At 45.8% G+C, this 19,228-nt stretch overlaps 1 protein-coding gene across 2 annotated transcripts in view; it reads left to right on the forward strand.

Moving 5' to 3' along the window:
* The window catches only part of LOC146822679 (molybdenum cofactor sulfurase-like), a 1,712,661-nt gene that overhangs the window by 1,610,974 nt on the left and 82,459 nt on the right, over positions 1-19,228 (forward strand). The window contains exon 15 of one of the 2 annotated variants that reach the window (XM_085606872.1): positions 13,380-17,667. The exons of the other annotated variant lie outside the window; for it this stretch is intronic. Within the exon in view, the coding sequence (XP_085462998.1) occupies positions 13,380-13,529 (150 nt within the window). The 3' untranslated portion in view covers positions 13,530-17,667. Of the gene's footprint in view, positions 1-13,379; positions 17,668-19,228 lie in introns of those variants that run through there. 2 annotated transcript variants of the gene reach the window in all.

A 19,228-nucleotide genomic window follows, 5' to 3' on the forward strand; every position in this document is an offset into this window, starting at 1 on the left:
CGGTGGTGGGAGATGACTGGCTGTTGAAGGCGGGCTCACCCAAGACGGTCATCTCTATAGGGGAAGAATGGAACCTCTGATCTCCACAGATGAGCTGTGACCACCCCGATCACCTTGGTGAATACCCGAGGGGCACTGGTGAGGGTGAAGGGAATCTCAGCAAACTGAAAATGCTTGTGGCCCACCTTAAACTGCAAGTAGTGATGATGGGTAGGCAGGACAGGAATAAGGAAGTAAGCATCCTGCAAGTCCAGCACTGTTATACAGTCTCCTGGGTCCAGGGCAGACACGTTAAAGATGCTCACTCTGGCTTAAGTTCTCTTGTTTGAATCAGTAGTTGGGGGCTCTGAGACTGGAGATAGGACAAGAAAGTAGCGGGAATAGCAACCACAGCCTACTCCTGACACTGGAACCCTCTCTATGGCTCCCCTGTCCAAGAGAGTCAAGACTGCCTCTCGAAGTAACGTAAGGTGATCCTCCGTCAGCCAATCGTATGTAGGAGGTATGAAGGGAGGGGTAGTCTCGAAGTGGAGGGAGTATCCCATTTTGACTATCTGTAGAACCCACCTGCTCGAGGTAATTTCCCGTTAGTGGTGGAGGTGATGGCATATCCTGCCACTAACTGGACACCCATGATCTTGGAGGATTGGATTAGGAGGGTTTGGAGGCGGAGGAGGGAGTGAGGATTATGGCATGACCTGACTGCTGGCCGCCTGACCCTCGGGGTCAGGGTGAGCCACTCCCACAGCAGTGCAGAGGTTGTAGAACATGCGCAGTCATCTGGCTAGGTTAGGGCTAGCATGGCTGGAAGCCCCTTGTGTAGCCACGAAAGGAGCAGAAGGCTGACGCAGGACGGAATGACATTGAGAAGGTCAAGGACATTCTGCTGCTGAGCTGAGGTCCAGCAGGGGAAGGTAGAACAATAGGTTTACTGTCACAGGAAGGTGTGACCACCTTCCAGACAGAAGTGTATTGGGCTGGGGTGGGGGCACTTGCTAGTGCCACCACATTGCTTTGAATGGGACACTGGGTGCCCTCCTTGCATACTCCAGTTTGAGCCAATTCAGGAAACCCTTGACTCCTGTTCTGGATGTGGAACCGGACAAAGTTCATAGGAGTTTCGTCCCCACTGTCCAACGGGTCATCTGGGAGGGACCCCGAGTTGTTCCAACTCTTTCCTTAGTCTACTTAAGGGCTTACCTTTGGGTGGGACCTTAGTTTTGTTGTAGGACATGTCTCAACCCTGAAATTACATCGCTCTTCAGTCGTCTGAACACTTGGTCTTCGTTGGACTTTGATTGGAACCAAGACTACATCAAGGAAGACTCCTGCTGCTTTTGGTCTTGCTGTTCTTCAAGTCTTCTTCATTGTCTGTGTCTGTGCTTCTTCCAGGTTCTTCAACAGACCTGTGGGTATCAAGGACATCTGAAGAAATCTCCCTTGGAGTGAAAGAGTCACTTCAATGCATCTACAGGCATCTCAACTAAGCTGACCGGTCTACTGCTCCTGAAGTTCTACGGACTTACCGAGGCCCAGAAACACAGGTGGTGGTTCTGCAACTTCCTCGAGGCCTGACCAGTCCTCTCTGCAATTTTGAGGCCAGTATCCATCATCAGAACTGCTGGGAACAAACCCCTGTGCTCTTGCTAAGGCTTGTTGTCTCTGCACTCCAGAGATGTTCGGGCTACAAGAAGCTCCAGCCTCCAGCATCTCTTCCCTGCAAGATCAGCATACTCACTGCATCCTCTACACCATGGGCCTTCAACTTTGGTGAGCTGCTCGAGGTCCTCTTGCGACTCCTGTGCCTTCAGCCTGTGGGTCCTCCTGAGGGTCTTCTCTTGCTTCAGTGGGCTCCCCTGCTTGCTCAGGGCCTGCTCCATCTCCCCTTCTGTTGGTGAGTCCCTAGGACCTCTCTGATTCCAACATTGCTCCTTTTTCTTCTCCCACGCCAGTTGCGGTTACCATGGCTAGTTGGTGCCATGTCTTCCCTATCTCCAAAGAGATGAGAGAAATCAAAGGCCATGTCCGACAGGTTGTCTTGGACATCCCCAGAGAAGCCAGATGTTCTCAGCCAGGCGTGGCGCCTAATGGCCACTTTCAAGGAAATCTCTCTGCCCAGCATATCTGTAGTGTCAAGGCCACAGCGTATAGTTAACTTTGCTGCATCACTCCTGTCTGTGACAGCTTGGGAGAGGAAAGCCCCGGCCTCCTTTTGGACTTGTGGCAGCTTGTGTGTAGCCGTCTCCCATAGGAAATGGGAGTATAGGTGTAGGAAAGTCGTATCAACTTTCATGGTTACCCCTACTGCTGTACCCGTATAAGTCCCAAGTTTTGGTACTAAGGTACCCTGGGCATAGGTACACCAGGGGGTCTACCATGTGCTGCAGCATGTATTGTGCCACCCATGGGAGCCCACTGAAACTGTGACTACAGACCTGCCATTGTAGCTTGTGTGAGCTGGTGCTTGCACTCTCACAACAGATGTAAGTTTCCTTATATCTGAGGTCACTGCACTTAAAATCTATAAGTCACCCCATGGCAGGTTCTTACATGTGAGGGTAAACCCCTGCATGAGCAGGATACCCCTACAAACCCTAGAGTCAATTCTCCAGGCTTTGTAAGGGCTGTCAGCCATTTTATACATATAGTGGACATCAGTCATTACGAGATATCTAACTGTATAGTGGCTGCACCGAACTTGGTCATGTTTGGTATCAGACATGTTGGGATCATACCCCAACACCGATTCCAGTGTTGGAATTATGATCCCCTGTACTCACGGTAACAGCTTTTCAGAGTCTGCAAGCAAGCTAGTGCTGCTGCCGACCACAGATACAATTCTGCCCTCCTGCTGCTGATCTGAGCTCAAGCAGGAGAAGGTAGAACAATGGGGTTCCTGTCACAGGGAGGTGTGACCACCTCCCAGACAGAACTTAATGTATTGGACTGGGGTTGGGCCACTTGCCAGCTCCACCAGACTGATTTGAAGGGCATATTTGGTGTCTCCTTGTATACTCCAGTTTGAGCCAGTTCAGGGAATCCTTGGCTCCCGCTCTAGTGCAGAACTGGATAAAGGACATAAGAGCCTCTTCCCCTCTGTCCAGCCCCTCCTCTGGTGGGGACCCTCGAGTTGTTCCAACCATTTCTGTAGGGTACTTAAGGGCTCTACATGAGCACCAGTTTTGTTATAGAAGGACACGTTCATTTTTGGTAGGCACGGGGTGATTAAGTGATTTGCCCAGAATCACAGGATGTTGAGCGTTGTTACCGAGACTCGAACCCGGTTCCCCAGCTTCGAGGTCGACAGCTCTAGCCGTAAGGCTACATCCTCACCCCTTGTTTATGATTTATAATTGTTTATGATATTTTGTAGTTTGTTTTATCTATGATGTATGCACTTTCATGATAGCTTTTCATTTCCGATTAATGAATTGAATTGAACACAAATGGCAGGATGACTGCTAAGCAGTCACAAACCAAAAGGTGGCATAGCATTAGTAAATAATATTTGTACTGCACAATATTACCCATATTACATGGGAGTAATTCCCTCACACTGGTTGGGGTGGGTTTTACACTTCACATATTTGTAGAATCCAAAACATGTCCGTAATTGGACATTCACAAACTTTCCGCACACCATATCCCAATCCTGAAATGGTTAGGAATTGTTTGTATTCATTGTAGTGAAGGACAAGATCACTCTCCCAAAGATCATGAGGGGCTAGTGGTGGCATTTAAAAAATATTAAAACAGTACACAAATGTACATTTGTGCAGTGGCACGGTCAAATGCCAGCACAATTGTGGATTGTTCAATTGTTGTGTATTGTGTACTGTATAAATATATAAACAAATATAATAATAAATAACTTTGATGTATCGCTGTATTTGAATAGAATTAAGGGAAATATACCCATGAAAATAAAATGTTTCTATATAAATTTAGAAGCATCTTTGTGAATCAGGTGTTATATGACTTACTCTTGTAGTAATCTTGGCTTACTTCTGAGAGTTCCGGAAGTAGGCTAGGAAGTATATTATCTACTGGCGGTCGCCAGTAGATAGTAATAGTTAGGACCTATTTTCCATAGGAAATCCGCATCATTCTATTGGGAATATCTTTGGGGCCGGTTGATGAATCTTTGCGAAATTTTCCAAACTTTTGGCCAGCTCCGCTCCGCTCCTACCCTGAAAGTTTTGTGGTGATTCGTCAAGCGGGGGCCGGGAAAAAAGGGGGGTCCCAAAACGCGTTTTCCCCATGCAATTTCCCATAGGACCTGTTGTCGCAGCTACAGCCCGAACTGCTGAACGGAATTACACCAAATTTGGCAAGGAGGTAGTCCTCAGTTCAGACTCGTGCCTTTTGCTTAAATGGTGTAAATCCGTTCAGTAGTTCCTGAGAAAATTAGAGTTAAAAGTTAGTGATATCTATGGCCGGGAAGGATCCGCGGATCCTCCCCGCACCCTCCCCGAACCCTCCCGAGCACGAGCTGAATGCTAATTGGCTGCCAACACTCTGAATCAGGAAGTGTTGGCAGCCATCTTGTGCCTCGGTAGAACCGAGGCACAAGAAAGCACAAAAACAAAGGCGCAAAACGCGACAAGGGGGCAGGGTAGAAACACCCTGACCCCCTAGGCCTGCTCAGGGCCCAAAAAAGTATTTTTTTTTAAAAAAATCGGCGAGATTCGCGCACCCAATGCGAATTTCGGCCGAAAATAAAAAAAAAGAAGCGCAGGGCTCCCGCGCTTCTTTGGTAATTGGCCCCTGGGGGGGCCAAATCCCGGGGTTAGAAATAAAAAAGTGTGGGGGTTTCCAATCCCCCCCACACTGCCTCGGGGACCGCCACCTCCCGGGGCTCAGAGATACTATATGGGGGAGGCTCACGGCTCCCACCCTGTCATTGCAAACTGAGGCACAGCCGGGAGTAGGTAGCTGATAGCGCTTTGCTCGCTCTATTTTAAAAAGTTGTTTTTCTGCTTTTAATTCTTGCGCATTTGCTCTATCACACACTCACCCTCATTGTTCCTGCTCCCTGGTGTGCAGACACTCCCCTCACTCAGCGGAACCAGGGCTGGGTAGTGGAATCGCCGTCAACCCCTCCCGCCTTCCCTCACGCTCTAACAGGGACACGCCCACTCGGAGGCCACGCCCCCTGCAACTGATAGATAAGCTCCGCTGATTTACGAGCGCGTTTAAACTTGAAAGAACCTCCTGAGGCACAGCCGGGAGTAGGTAGCTGATAGCGCTTTGCTCGCTCTATTTTAAAAAGTTGTTTTTCTGCTTTTAATTCTTGCGCATTTGCTCTATCACACACTCACCCTCATTGTTCCTGCTCCCTGGTGTGCAGACACTCCCCTCACTCAGCGGAACCAGGGCTGGGTAGTGGAATCGCCGTCAACCCCTCCCGCCTTCCCTCACGCTCTAACAGGGACACGCCCACTCGGAGGCCACGCCCCCTGCAACTGATAGATAAGCGCCGCTGATTTACGAGCGCGTCTAAACTTGAAAGAACCTCCTGAGGCACAGCCGGGAGTAGGTAGCTGATAGCGCTTTGCTCGCTCTATTTTAAAAAGTTGTTTTTCTGCTTTTAATTCTTGCGCATTTGCTCTATCACACACTCACCCTCATTGTTCCTGCTCCCTGGTGTGCAGACACTCCCCTCACTCAGCGGAACCAGTGCTTGGTAGTGGAATCGCCGTCAACCCCTCCCGCCTTCCCTCACGCTCTAACAGGGACACGCCCACTCGGAGGCCACACCCCCTGCACCTTGCTTCCCAGACTATATCAATGTGTAGCTCTCGGAAGCGCAGCGGACGAGCGCAGCGGGCGCGACGATGGCGCGCCGAAGGCAAGCCCGTCTGCGCCCGTCCGCGCCAAGACCGCGACAAGTGCAGGAAGTCTTGTACAAACTCTCTTGGACATCAGGTACCTCCCAAGCGACCTTCATCAACTACGGGGCGTCAACTACTGCTCCAGCAAATTTGACCTGTCAAACATCTCCGGCTCGTTCTGCTGCAAGCATTGCCGCTGGTCTCCCCTAAAAGACCCTGCCCACTCTCCCACCCCCCTATCCCTCCCCAAGGATTCCCTGCCGCCCTTTAAAGGTGGTTTGATAAATGCCCGGTCTATGTGTAAGCATAGCCAAGATATACATGACCTCATCCTTGACTCTGATCTCGACTGTCTCTTGATCACAGAGACATGGCTAACGAAAGACAGCAACCCGGACATAGCCATTGCCCTCCCGCAGGGTTTCTCCTTCTTTAGACAAGACAGACTGAAAGGGAGAGGCGGTGGAGTAGCCATGATTCTGAAAAACACCTTTACTTGTCACACGTTTAGTCTAGACCCCCTAACAGACGCGGAAAGCCTCGGCTTTTCAATTAAACTCAGTCAATCTTACTCCTTCTCAGGTGGTCTGATTTACCGCCCACCCGGTAATGCCTCCAAGTTCCTAGACTCACTGAGCGACTCTCTGGGACACTTCTTACTCCGTTATCCGCATTTTACCCTTCTTGGGGATTTTAATTTACACCTTGAGTCCACATCTGATTCTCACACTAACAGCTTCCTACAGACCCTCGAAATTTTCAACCTTCAACAAAATGTCACACTGCCCACTCACCTACTTGGACACACCCTCGATGGCGTCTGCACTAATTTCCCCTCCCTCATTACCCTACCCCCTTTACCTCAAATATGGACAGATCATAGCCTGATCCCATTCCATATTATAAATGTACATCCACTCACCTCTAGTAAAATAAAACCTCATTATGACAATCCTGTCAATTGGAAAAAAGTCCAGGAAAACCTTACTCTTAACCCGATTCTTCAATCTCAGCTCCCTACCCTATCTGGTAGCATCGAACTTGATGCAAACCTCTTTCATAACTGGATCTCACTAGAAATTAAAACTCGGAATCCTACCAATCATCTCTGTAGACCTCATAAAAATACCAAATCCAACGCCCCCTGGTTCACCTCTGACCTAGCTACCGCTCACCTACTGTGTAGGAAAGCCGAGCGAAAATGGCGCAGAACTTATGACATTGACGACCGTCTGTCTTACATCCAACTAAGGAAAACTTACCTCTCCAACATTAAATCCGCAAAAAAAAATTTCTACACCAACGCCATTAAAGAAGCTAGTCAGAAACAAAAAACCTTATTCTCAATAGTAAAATCTTTTACCCAGCCTAAAGCACTTCAAACCGAAATCCCCTCTTCCCAAGACTTCTGTGATAAAATATCAGCCTACTTTGAAGACAAGATCGCCTCCATCCAAAGTAATTTCCCCCCTCCACAAACGTCTCAAGGGGTGCCTACTACCGACCTACTAGGACCTCTGGTGGGTAGCCTTAAGAAGTTCACCCCTGTCACCTTGGCTCAAACCAGAGAAGTTATCCTAGCGTGCAAATCTGGCTCTCCCTCCGACCCCTGTCCTCCCAAAATTCTCCACCAACTCATAGACGTGCTGAACCCGATTATTAACGACATAGTCAACTTGTCGCTTCATTCCGGTTCGGTTCCTCGTCTATGGAAAAAGGGCACAGTCAAACCTCTCATGAAGAAGGCGAACAAATCCCCGTCGGACCTGACCAATCTCCGCCCGATAACACTTCTCCCGGCTCTTGGAAAAATAACCGAACAGATGGTCTACAGAGAGCTAAAAAATTATCTGGAAGCTCATAATATACTCCACCCTCAACAATCTGGTTTCCGTTCCAAGCACTCGACAGAAACAGCTCTGATTGAATTGTCTGATACGCTAAAGACACTGCAAGACCAAAGGACGAAAGCTATTCTCATGCTTCTCGACCTTACGGCGGCGTTCGATACCATATCCCACCCTATCTTGATCAACAGATTGACAGATATAGGGATTTCGGACATAGCCCTTTCCTGGATAAAATCTTTCCTTACTGACAGGTCCCAAACTGTCGTGCTTGGCCCGTTCCGCTCCAATGAGAAGAAGGTCTCCTCTGGAGTACCTCAGGGGTCCATTCTGAGTCCCCTTCTTTTCAATATCTACCTCATACCACTCCTATCCCTGATTGAATCATTCGGCATACCGGTTACATCGTATGCCGATGATACGCAGCTCATCGTTCCTCTAGAGGATAGCTCAACCAAAGCAGAGTCCAACCTCAAAGACTGTTTGACAGCGGTTTTCCACTGGATGGACACTAACCATCTCAGATGCAACTCGAGTAAAACTGAGATACTCCCTATCGGAAAAAACACCTCCTTTTGCCCAGGCCTTTGGTGGCCGGAGGACTCAGTTGCCCCTCCCCAAACCGTAACAACAGCTAGGAACCTTGGTGTCCTATTCGACTCTGATCTATCATTTGACCAGCACGCCAAGAATGTGGCAGGCCGATGCTTTGGAATAATAAAGTCACTAAGAAAGTTCTTTGACTTTCTTCCTCTCGACGCCAGGAAAACAGTAACAGTAGCCCTCATTATCTCACGCCTAGATTACTGTAATGGCCTTTTGGTAGGGTCAAAAAAGTCCACACTGACCAAACTTCAAAGTGTGCTTCACACGGCTGCACGACTGGTCCTAAAACTACCCCGAAAATCATCTATCTCTGCAGCTCTTAGATCCCTGCATTGGCTCCCCCTCCAAAAAAGACTACTTTTCAAAATACTGATTATTGCCTTTCGGGCATTCAACAACACAGGTCCTAAATATCTCACCAGACGCTTCCCCCACTACAATCCTAGCCGATCTCTCCGATCTGCCCAGGACAACCTCATGCTACCCGCAAGGTACAACCTGAAGACGAAAGGTGGTAAAACTTTAAGTTTCCTGGCCATCAAAGCCTGGAACAACATGCCCAAAAATCTAAGGCAACAAACTCTTGAAAAACCTTTTAGAAAACTTCTTAAGACCTGGATTTTTAACCTCCCCGATGACTTCACTAAAGCTGCCATCTAATTTCCTACCGATACCACGACTGGGCCTTTCAGGAATTCTAGCGCCATGATGCACCCTCCGGAGCGAACGCTGCGCTTTAGAAATACCCCCTCAATTATCAAATATCAAATTTGCTTCTTGAAGCGAGAGCAGGGAAACCTGCTCTCGCTTCAATGAAGCAAAGCTGATTGCTTTTCCACATGGGGATCAGCATGTTAGCTGCTCCCCATGTCGAAAAGCAATGCCGGCAGAAAAGATCGGGATCGGGCCGGAGGCCACGCCCCCTCCTTACATCACTATGCAAACGCGCCCCCTGGCGCGTTTGCAGAGGGGGAACTAATTCCCCTTGAATACTGCCCACCAGGAACCTCCAGTATGCACCAGGGGGCTGCGTTGCAGAGAGGTGTAATGAGGCCACACCCCTTTTTACACCTCTCTGCAACGCAGCTCGGTGGCGCTTGCTGGAGGTACCTGGTGGCCTAGTTGGCCGCTAGGGGACCTCAGGATTCCCCCAACTTAAAATGCTCCACGGGGCGCGTTTGCACAGTGGTGAAGGTAGGGGGCGGGGCCTGAGGTGATACTGTGCAAACACGCCCTGTGGCGCGTTTTAAGTTGGGGAATTCATTCCTCTTCAATCGAGAGGTCCCCTAGGGGTCAACTAGCCCACCAGGTACCTCCAGTAAGCACCACGGAGCTGCATTGCAGAGTGTTCTAAAAAGGGGCATGGCCTCTGAACACCTCTCTGCAATGCAGCTCCCTGGAGCATACTGAAGGTACCTGGTGGGCAGGTTGGCCGCCAGGGGACCTCAGGATTCAAGGGGACTTAATCCCCCAACTTAAAACATGCCACAGGGCGCGTTTGCACAGTGGTGAAGGTAGGAGGCGGGGCCTGAGGTGATATGTGTGCAAACACGCCCTGTGGCGCGTTTTAATTTAGGGAATTAATTCCTCTTCAATCTAGAGGTCCCCTAGGGGCCAACTAGCCCACCAGGTACCTCCAGGAAGCGCCACGGAGCTGCATTGCAGAGTGTTGTAAAAAGGGGCATGGCCTCTGAACACCGCTCTGCAACGCAGCTCCCTGACGCATACTGGAGGTACCTGGTGGGCTACTGGGCCCCCAGGGGACCGCAGGATTGAAGAGGAATTAATTCCCCAACTTAAAACGCGCCACAGGGCGTGTTTGCACACGTCACCTCAGGCCCCGCCCCCTTCCTTTACCATTGTACAAATATTCTTCTAAAATCAGCCGAACTACAAATTCCGATTTACTCACCTGTTATCAGGAGAGAACCCAGGGCTGCATCTTTTAGCCCAGCACTGACCCTGAAAAATAATTCTAAGCGTACTTACCAGTAACTTGTATTTCCTTCCATAGGAATCCATTGTGTGGATTTCACCAGAAAATTTTCAAAGTGTCCATTTTTGAAACGTACAAATATTCCTCTAAAATCAGCCGAACTACGAATTCCGATCTACTCACCTGTTATCAGGAGAGAACCCAGGGCTGCATCTTTTAGCCCAGCACTGACCCTGAAAAGTAATTCTAAGCGTACTTACCAGTAACTTGTATTTCCTTCCATAGGAATCCATTGTGTGGTTTTCACCAGAAAATTTTCAAAGTGTCCATTTTTGAAACGTAGAAATATTCCTCAAAAATCAGCCGAACTACGAATTCCGATTTACTCACCTGTTATCAGGAGAGAACCCATGGCTGAATCTTTTAGCCCAGCACTGACCCTGAAAAGTAATTCTAAGCGTACTTACCAGTAACTTGTATTTCCTTCGATAGGAATCCATTGTGTGGTTTTCACCAGAAAATGTTGTGTCCATTTTTGAAACGTAGAAATATTCCTCAAAAATCAGCCGAACTACGAATTCCGATTTACTCACCTGTTATCAGGAGAGAACCCATGGCTGAATCTTTAAGCCCAGCACTGACCCTGAAAAGTAATTCTAAGCGTACTTACCAGTAACTTGTATTTCCTTCCATAGGAATCCATTGTGTGGTTTTCACCAGAAAAGTTTCTAAGTGTCTATTTTCACAAACTAAAAATATTCCTAAAAAATCGTCTGTATGACTTAAACACATTCTTTCAACTGTTTACAGGAGGTTGGCCAGTGCTGGATCCAGGATCCACCACTGAGTAAGAAAAAGTAATGATAACTTAAGTGAATTTTCTGCCATAGGATAACATTGGTGATTCTATGTGAAATGTTTTTTAAGTGTCTACTTTTAAAATACAATAATATTCCTTAAAAATAACTACTGTAACCAAAGTGCTTTTACTCAACTGTTTACAGGAGATGTCCAAGGACTGAATCTAGGATCCAGTCCTGTGGTTAGAAAAATAATCCATAAAGTAACTAATTGCATTTCACTAGAAATTCACATTGAGCTCAATGTTGCTTTGTGTTTGAAATTGTGTTGCCCATTGCAAAACCTTTGAAATTCACTGAAAAAACCATAGGTTTCAGGGGCGTTATAGTTAGGAATTGGCATTTAAAAAACCTTAGAAATTCACTGAAAAAAACATAGGTTTCAGGGGCGTTATAGTTAGCTGTACATTTCCCTCGTACAAAACCCTTGAAATTCCCCCGTTATAGTTAGTTCAGCTAACTATAACTCGCGCCCTCGCAATGCACTGCTGCTGATGTCACATATTACATCACTCATGACATGGTCAGTGACATCACTGATGACATCACTGATGACATCTGAAATGACATCACTGATTCCTAACTATAACGCCCCTGAAACCTATGATTTTTCAGTGACTATATATATATACATACATACACACACACAGACACCCACACAGACACAGACACACACGCACGTACACACACTCACACACTCACACTTCCCCCGGGTTGTCCCCAATGAAAACACCACACACGGAGGGGTATCCGCACATGCCATACGCGTTTCAAGCATAACACTCTTGATCGCTGGCTGAACACAGGAGGCAGATTACGAAGAACAAATTTATGCCCCACTGCTTGACAGAGCGGGTCTCGAGTGCTTGATGATCGGAGCACTCTTACGAACGGAGGCGGCGTACGCTACAGGGACGTACTTGCAAGTGAATGGCATGTTGGTGAGGCCTCTCACCCTACAGGGTATGATATATTTTTTGAACTGAGGCAGCGGAGCACACTTGGGGAGAGAACTTTAAGTCTATGTGGTGTATTTTGAACTGCAACTACCAGCACACCACTGTCTCCCAGTGGGGCGGGGCTAACATTTGAATAAATTTGTTCTTCGTAATCCGCCTCCTGTGTTCAGCCAGCCATATATATATATATATATATATATATATATATATATATATACCCACCAAGCACAGTTCTGGAGCCCCCGACCCTATAGGCCGGCCTCAGTACATTCGGCACGGAGCACCCCATCAAACACCACCGTGTAAAACAACGAACTGAGGCCCGATACTGGCAACTAAGTTTAATTCAGTGTTCAGCAGCGTCCGCTTTCATATCCCAACATTTCGGCACAATAGCCTTGCTCACGGGTGAAAGACAAACACAGAAGTGCGCTTGTGCGTGCTTTAAAAAGGCAAAGTCACATGACTGAAAGTAAAAACGTCAGTTCCCACAGTGCATTGTATAGTCTTTTCAAAATAACAAGCTGACAGTTCTCAAATATAATACCAATGTGCGTGATTCTTACTCAGTACATGCACTGATGACAATGTGGAATCTCCTTTTGGAAAACAGTCAGCTGAGTTGCCAACTGCTGCGATATTCCCACGCTCAATGTGAACTGAACAAACATTGTTATCAGCACGATCGAAGCAGGATGGCAACCTGCCCAAATCCCTTCCTCACGCATATCCATTTTCACTTCATTAGCTCTCCTTAGTAGGCTGGGTGCGTGAGTGGCTCATGCTCCTCCTTTTAAACACCAAGCACAGTTCTCTCATTCTGGAGCCCCCGACCCTACAGGGCGGCCTCAGGACAATGGGCACGGAGCAGCCCATCAAACACCACAGTGTAAAACAACAAACTGAGGCCCAGTACGGGCAACGTAGTTTCATTCAGTGTTCAGCAGCGTCCGCTTTCATATCCCAACGTTTTGGCACAATAGCTTTGCTCACGGGTGAAAGACAAACACAGAAGTGCGCGTGTGCGTGCTTTAAAAAGGCTATGTAACAAGACTGAAAGTAAAAACGTAAGTCCCGCAGTGCATTGTATAGTCTTTTCAAAATAACAAGCAGACAGTTCTCTGATATAATACCAATGTGCGTGATTCTTACTCATTACATGCATGGATGTCAATGTGGAATCTCCTTTTGGAAAACAGTCAGGTGAGTTGCCATATATATTTATATATATAGTTAAATGTTTCTCATTCAAACATGTATTAATTCTTACAAAGTAGCAACACCTTGATCCATTTAACCGCTTACTAATGAATGTATCTTTATTCTGTCTTTCACAGACTACATTTGGCATGTACCTACAGAATCAGGAACTGGGCTCCTCTGTGTCCACGGTGCTCTCTGTAGGATCCAAAATAGTTCCAGTGCCGAAGAAGGATGAACAAATTGTGCATGCCCTTTCCACTGACTTGAAAATGTTTAATGATTGAGAAATAGGGACCGTGTCATGAAGGAGTACCTCTTGCAGGCCACAGCTATGCGCCTGCTTTTTTGTGAATGCATGTTCTAGAGCACATACATTTTCCTTGAAATTTTTCCTGGTTGGTGCAAGCGCGGCAGACCGTGAGTTCTCATTCCCTTTCTTTATTTTCGAGCTGTGCTGTTTGCAGCACCGCCGAGTAATATTTAAAAGTGTGTGCTATAGAAAGTGCATCACATAAAAACAGGTGCACACCTGTGTCCTGCGTGAATTCACACCTTCAAGAAAAAGGTCCTGGAGTAAAAAGCCTTATAAGAATAGATGTACTACGAATAGTCACTCAGTCACAGACGTTTAGAGTTTTCATTATAAGGAGGTAAACATTTATGTAAACCATTTCAATTCAAATAAGTGAGTTATTTAAGCCTTTCATGCCAACAATTTTTGTTACAAATGATGAATAGTTTTGAAATTGTCCCCTGCATTATATCCAGGCTTGTTCCCTGGCCCGATTGCCCAACTGAAAGTTGAACTGGTAACCTAACTTTTATTTTTGTGACCATAGCATCCTACTAATCTATCCTATGTACTGAGTGCTATGCCTGTCCTTGAGCATGTGAGGTCCAGGATCTGTCCTGTGACCTCAAGAGGAGCATCAAGCATGCCCTCATAATAGACGGTGGAATATTGTTCCTGTCCTAAGTGTATTACTGAAAGCGATGGTGGCAGCATACAGCGTTTTGTGATTTATGATGTGACCAGACCCTTTTATCTGTATGAGCATGACCTACTTTTATGTGAAAACCAGAACTTTGCACTCAACTTGCACACAGAATGTCAGTGCTGTGAGCTTGTGACACCTGTATGGTGTACCGTAGTAGTAGTAGTAGTAGTGTGAGAGAGAGAGAGAGAATTGATTGTGTTACCATCCTTGTGAGCAGTGCTTAATTTGTAAAATAACAAGTGCTAGGGTCCTGACTAGAAGGCCACTGCAGTTTGCACCACCCATTGCCCCCTGTAATTGCTGCCAATTGCGGTACCAAAACAACTACTAATAATCTTTCTCGCCTGCAAGTGTGACAGTTCTGATTTTTCCAGGTCTACAAAGCTAAAGGAATGGCTAGGGAGGCAGGTATTAGTCGTTTTTATGTCTATTTTATTTATAAACAACTGTTGTTCTGTGCATCTCTAAATTAGCTGAGCAGTGTCACCATGTGGCAGACTGTCATAAGTGTGGTGTTGACAATTAATTGGTTTCCGGTGCTCAGCACCGGCACTGCTTGTGCGGACTTGGATGTGATAGCACACTCACTCTGTGGATCCCTACAAGTCAATGTCTTCTAAATGATAAACATGACTTGAGGAACATCTGTGTCAATTTTTACAACTTTTTTTTAAAAATTGCCTTGTGGGAACCTGCGTTTCATAAAGTGTGTTTATATTTTTACTCAGATCTTCCCCTTTCAACAGGAGGTGGTACTGCAGTCTTAAACACACTTTGAAATGTCTGCTCATTAGGAACACAAGCTAGCAGCAAGAAGAACAAAGGACAAGCTGCATAACCCTGTTAAAAAACTATTTTCCATGCAAATTAACCTTTTCTCTATTTATTAAAATACATAGTCTAAATTCAACAGCTTCATGTAAATAAAGTTGTGTTTCTGAAATTACTGTTGGTTTTATAAACATCGCTAAAAGCAATTTGGGTCAGTTTCGAATCCCAGAATACTCCACAAACGCAGTTTGAGCCTTATCTGCTATTAAACAATGATGGTGCACTACACCGTGATACAACATAAACTGATCTGAATGCTTTTTGCAAAAAACCTAGCAGCATCAATGCCTATTGTTGCATTTTAATGCGTTTAACAGGAATTCAGAGTCTTTATGTAACTTTCCCTTTGATCACATATTAATATGCACTACGGAATGCGTTCTTTTAGACGATGGCTACATTGTGCTTAGGGCTACGCCTCACAGACACTGAACTGCAGCAATGTTATGCCTGCAGCATGGAGGAAGTTTAAGTTTAATAGAAAAGGCATGTTTCCAGAAAAATAGTGATGTTCTTAGAAAATGTATTCAAATATTGTCATGATATGTAATTACTTTTAAATCATTTGATTTGCTTATTTTAAAATCTGTTACAAAACTTTGGGAATGTCAACAAGCTGTTTTACTGCGTAAAGGTGGGTGAAGAACAGTCATATACCAAGCATTGGTAAAGCCTCTAGGTGTTGCTGCCAAGAGATCTACTGGCTTTGTCAAAGTTTTTTTGCTGTGTTTACAGCAGCATGCCTGCTCTGCTCCATGGATGAAATTGACATTGTCAGTTTTAAAAATTTTGAGATAGGAGCTGAAATGGGTAAGACAGATAGTTCGAATGGAGGGTGTCTGCTGCCCTCCCTCCCAGAATGATTGTGCATGCATTATTTCCCATATGGCATACTGTTGAGCAGACAGCCAAACCCCTCTGACACAGACCCAGGGTGGAGCACACTTGATCATTACAAGATGTCTTGGAGATTGAAGAGAAACTATGCTTTAGGAATGTTCTTAGTTACTGTAACGTGGCCATGGCTCGGAAATGTATTGTAATTTTTGTCTGCTGCATAAAGGGTAATAAAGAAAGTTAGAAAAAAAACCTTAAAAAAATGCCATGATGCAGTCAGCTCTACCTGCATAATAGTGTTTTTTTTAAACTGGTTGTCGGCAGGAGAGTGGGCATGTGAGGGGTCAGCACTAACAACAGAGGGGCTCGGTAGGGAAAAGAAAAAATGCTGACATGACCACTGCTAATCACAGTATATAAAGCAGTTGTAAGAGCCTCCTTGGCTTTATTAAATTGTAAAATGGTGCTTCAGATATATATCAAGCTTTATTGAAGTAGATGCAGAGACACTGGGTCCTATTTCACCCTAATTGGCGGCTATTTGTTTTTTAAAGCCAAAACAGGGGAGATTTGTAGGAGCCCACATTCTTATCTTGCATTAGGGCCCACCGTGGCCTAGCTACTGATTGGCATCGGCACTTAGTACTGTTGGGGCTTAGCTCTTCAGCTGAGGTGTGAAGTTCTGCTGTAAAACAGCCCACCTTATTGTCCACTTCAATATGTCCTTTCTGTGTATTTTAAAGATAGTTTGTTGTTGTACCACTAGTGTAGTCTAGGAGGACATACTACAGTAGCATAGGCTGTGCTCAACCACCTTCTTTATAAATGAGCTAGTTTTCAAGCTGGAAAGGATGTGGCGTTATGCCAGAGCTGCAGATTTAGAACTTGGAACTCTAGTCTTCATGTTGGATCAACATATATTCTGGGAAAATCACTTAATTTCCCCGTGCCTAAAAAAATGAACTTTGGAGCACTTACATGAGTACCAGTTAGGCAAATTGGTGCGACACAAGTAACAGCACAGGTGAGAATGAGGCATTCACAGAAGTACGTGAGAAGTGGCCTCTGTTGCCTCGCCTTGTGAACTTTTGTGCGGGTCAGGTCTCCTGACGCAAGCACAGCCATAGGCCAAGATGAGATAGCTGCAGGTAACTTTTGACAGACCTTGAGGCCGAAGCAGTAGTCTGTCACATATCAATACTACACCAGCTGAGCAGATGAGCTACCTGTTTGTTCATATTTATCTTTTTTATTCTATACAATAAAGAGAACACTGAGGCCCTGTTGAAAACGTTCAATCGGCTTAGATTAAAGGGTGAAAAGGAAGAGGCAATTGTCTCCTGCCCCACTGGTTTTCATTTTTACACCACTCAGGATTACTGTAAATACTACGACTGTATTAGGTCAAATTTTTGGGGGGATTTTGGGGTGTTAACGAAAAGGTTTGACAGAAATGCAGGACGGGTAAAGATTGCATCAGCACAAAAGAATATTCTAGTAATTACGGGCTGGTAATTGAAATATGTCATGTTATAATTCCGATCAGACTCTTCAATCTTCCATGATTTAACACTTTAGAGAGCAGCCCAAGATCACACATGAAGCTTTGACTTACTGTGCATGTGCTGGTGCATGCAGATATAAAGAAGACTAATTCGTAGGCAGACACTAAACTTCCCAACTGGAAATTAATTCTAATTACCCTTCTGTGAGAAATGCCCGAAGGAAAAGATGGCAGAATAAAAAATTAACAAAACTATTATGTAGCCGCCAGCATTTATTTATTGCGGGCTGGAGGGTGGTGTGGGGGCAACTTGGAGCGCGGGCATGTGGGAGCAGGAGTAACACTGACAACTGTACAGGTGGGGGGAAAAAGCAACATGACACGGCCAGAGCTGGCCGTGTCATAATGCTTTTTTATGTTTGCTATGGAGGGACAGTGCGTCGGCAGGCAACATTGTGGAAGGGAGGGTATGCCAAGGGCAACAAATCAGTGGAGGATGGAGAGAAGGGCTGGGGACAACATGGACAACAGGAAGGTGTTGAGGAGGTGGAAGCAAGCACATGGACAATGGAGGGTGGGAGAGAGGGACGGTCTTCAAAGGATGGAGAGAGGGTGGGCCAAGCAACACACAGGAGGAAGTGACAGGGAGGGAGAAGTAGTACATGAGGGGTCCAGCTGAAAAGGCCTCACTCTACCAGTGTGCTTATATCTAAAGATAAAAGCAGTGCCCAAGAGAATAAGCAGTGGAAGTATACAAGTAATGCGTTCATGCTCAGGGGAGGGATGCCACATGAAGAAGCAAGAAGCCTACATCAGCTAACCAAGAAGAAGCAAGCAATTGAGAGAGAGAGAGACAGTAAAGCCAACCACTGGTAAGTAATGGACTGCCTACAAGTACACTGATAGCGCATGTGCTGTCTCTGCAAGACATTTTCCTTACTGTTTAGGAGGAACCTAAAAAAGAAGAAAGCACCAAAAGAGCTTTTCTATAATGACTACAAGTGTAAATTGTGCTATTGCATGGATATTCAATGTTAGGTAGTTTGAATTGTGAATTTTCTGCACTTTTGTTGCTTAAGGTTTATGGAACGGATGCATTGCAAAGGCATGGTTTTATTTATCTAACATCACTTCATTTAATTATAAAACAGTTCAGTTTTTGCTTCTTGGTTTCCAAACTGGGGCCAAATGAGAAACAGACTGATCCCAAAAAAATGGCTGGACATTGTGGTTGTAAACTAACATTACATATATAATTAAACAAGTAAGAGGTGATGCCCATTTTGCACTCACACCTTTTTGTCAGACCCTAAACCCACTTTACCTTTTAGAAAATCTTTACCTGGTAGTGCCAGGTGTGCATTCTGTGGGTGGGTAAGCTGTGTAGGGGGAGTACCACAGGCCACTAAGTGGTCTGTTAAGCCTTGGTAACCCCCTGTGTCTAGTCTTTCTCTCCCCAAAAAATCTGGAGGAAACTGTTCTGAGTGTGCCTGACCCATCCTTCCTTGCCTGAATCTTGTTGAATATTGAGAATAGGTACGTTTTGCTTAGCTTCACCACGTGTTCAGCTGTTCTAGGATCATCGTTACTTCTTTTACGTTGTCTTTTTGCGTTCTCTCTTTGCCAATCTGACAGGTGACCAATGTAAGAAGTTGGACTGGTAAATACCGTCGACTAATTGGACTGGTGCAAGATGCCCACTTTGACTTCTTAAATCACCATAAGGGTTGTTTAAAGATAACCTTAGAAAGCTATCCAAGTGGTAGCTGTGGAGAGCAGCCTTCAGGCTTAGTCTTGAAGGAATGTTAAGCAG

The sequence above is a fragment of the Triturus cristatus genome, chromosome 5_2, assembly GCF_964204655.1.
Source record: "Triturus cristatus chromosome 5_2, aTriCri1.1, whole genome shotgun sequence".
NCBI lineage: Eukaryota > Metazoa > Chordata > Amphibia > Caudata > Salamandridae > Triturus > Triturus cristatus.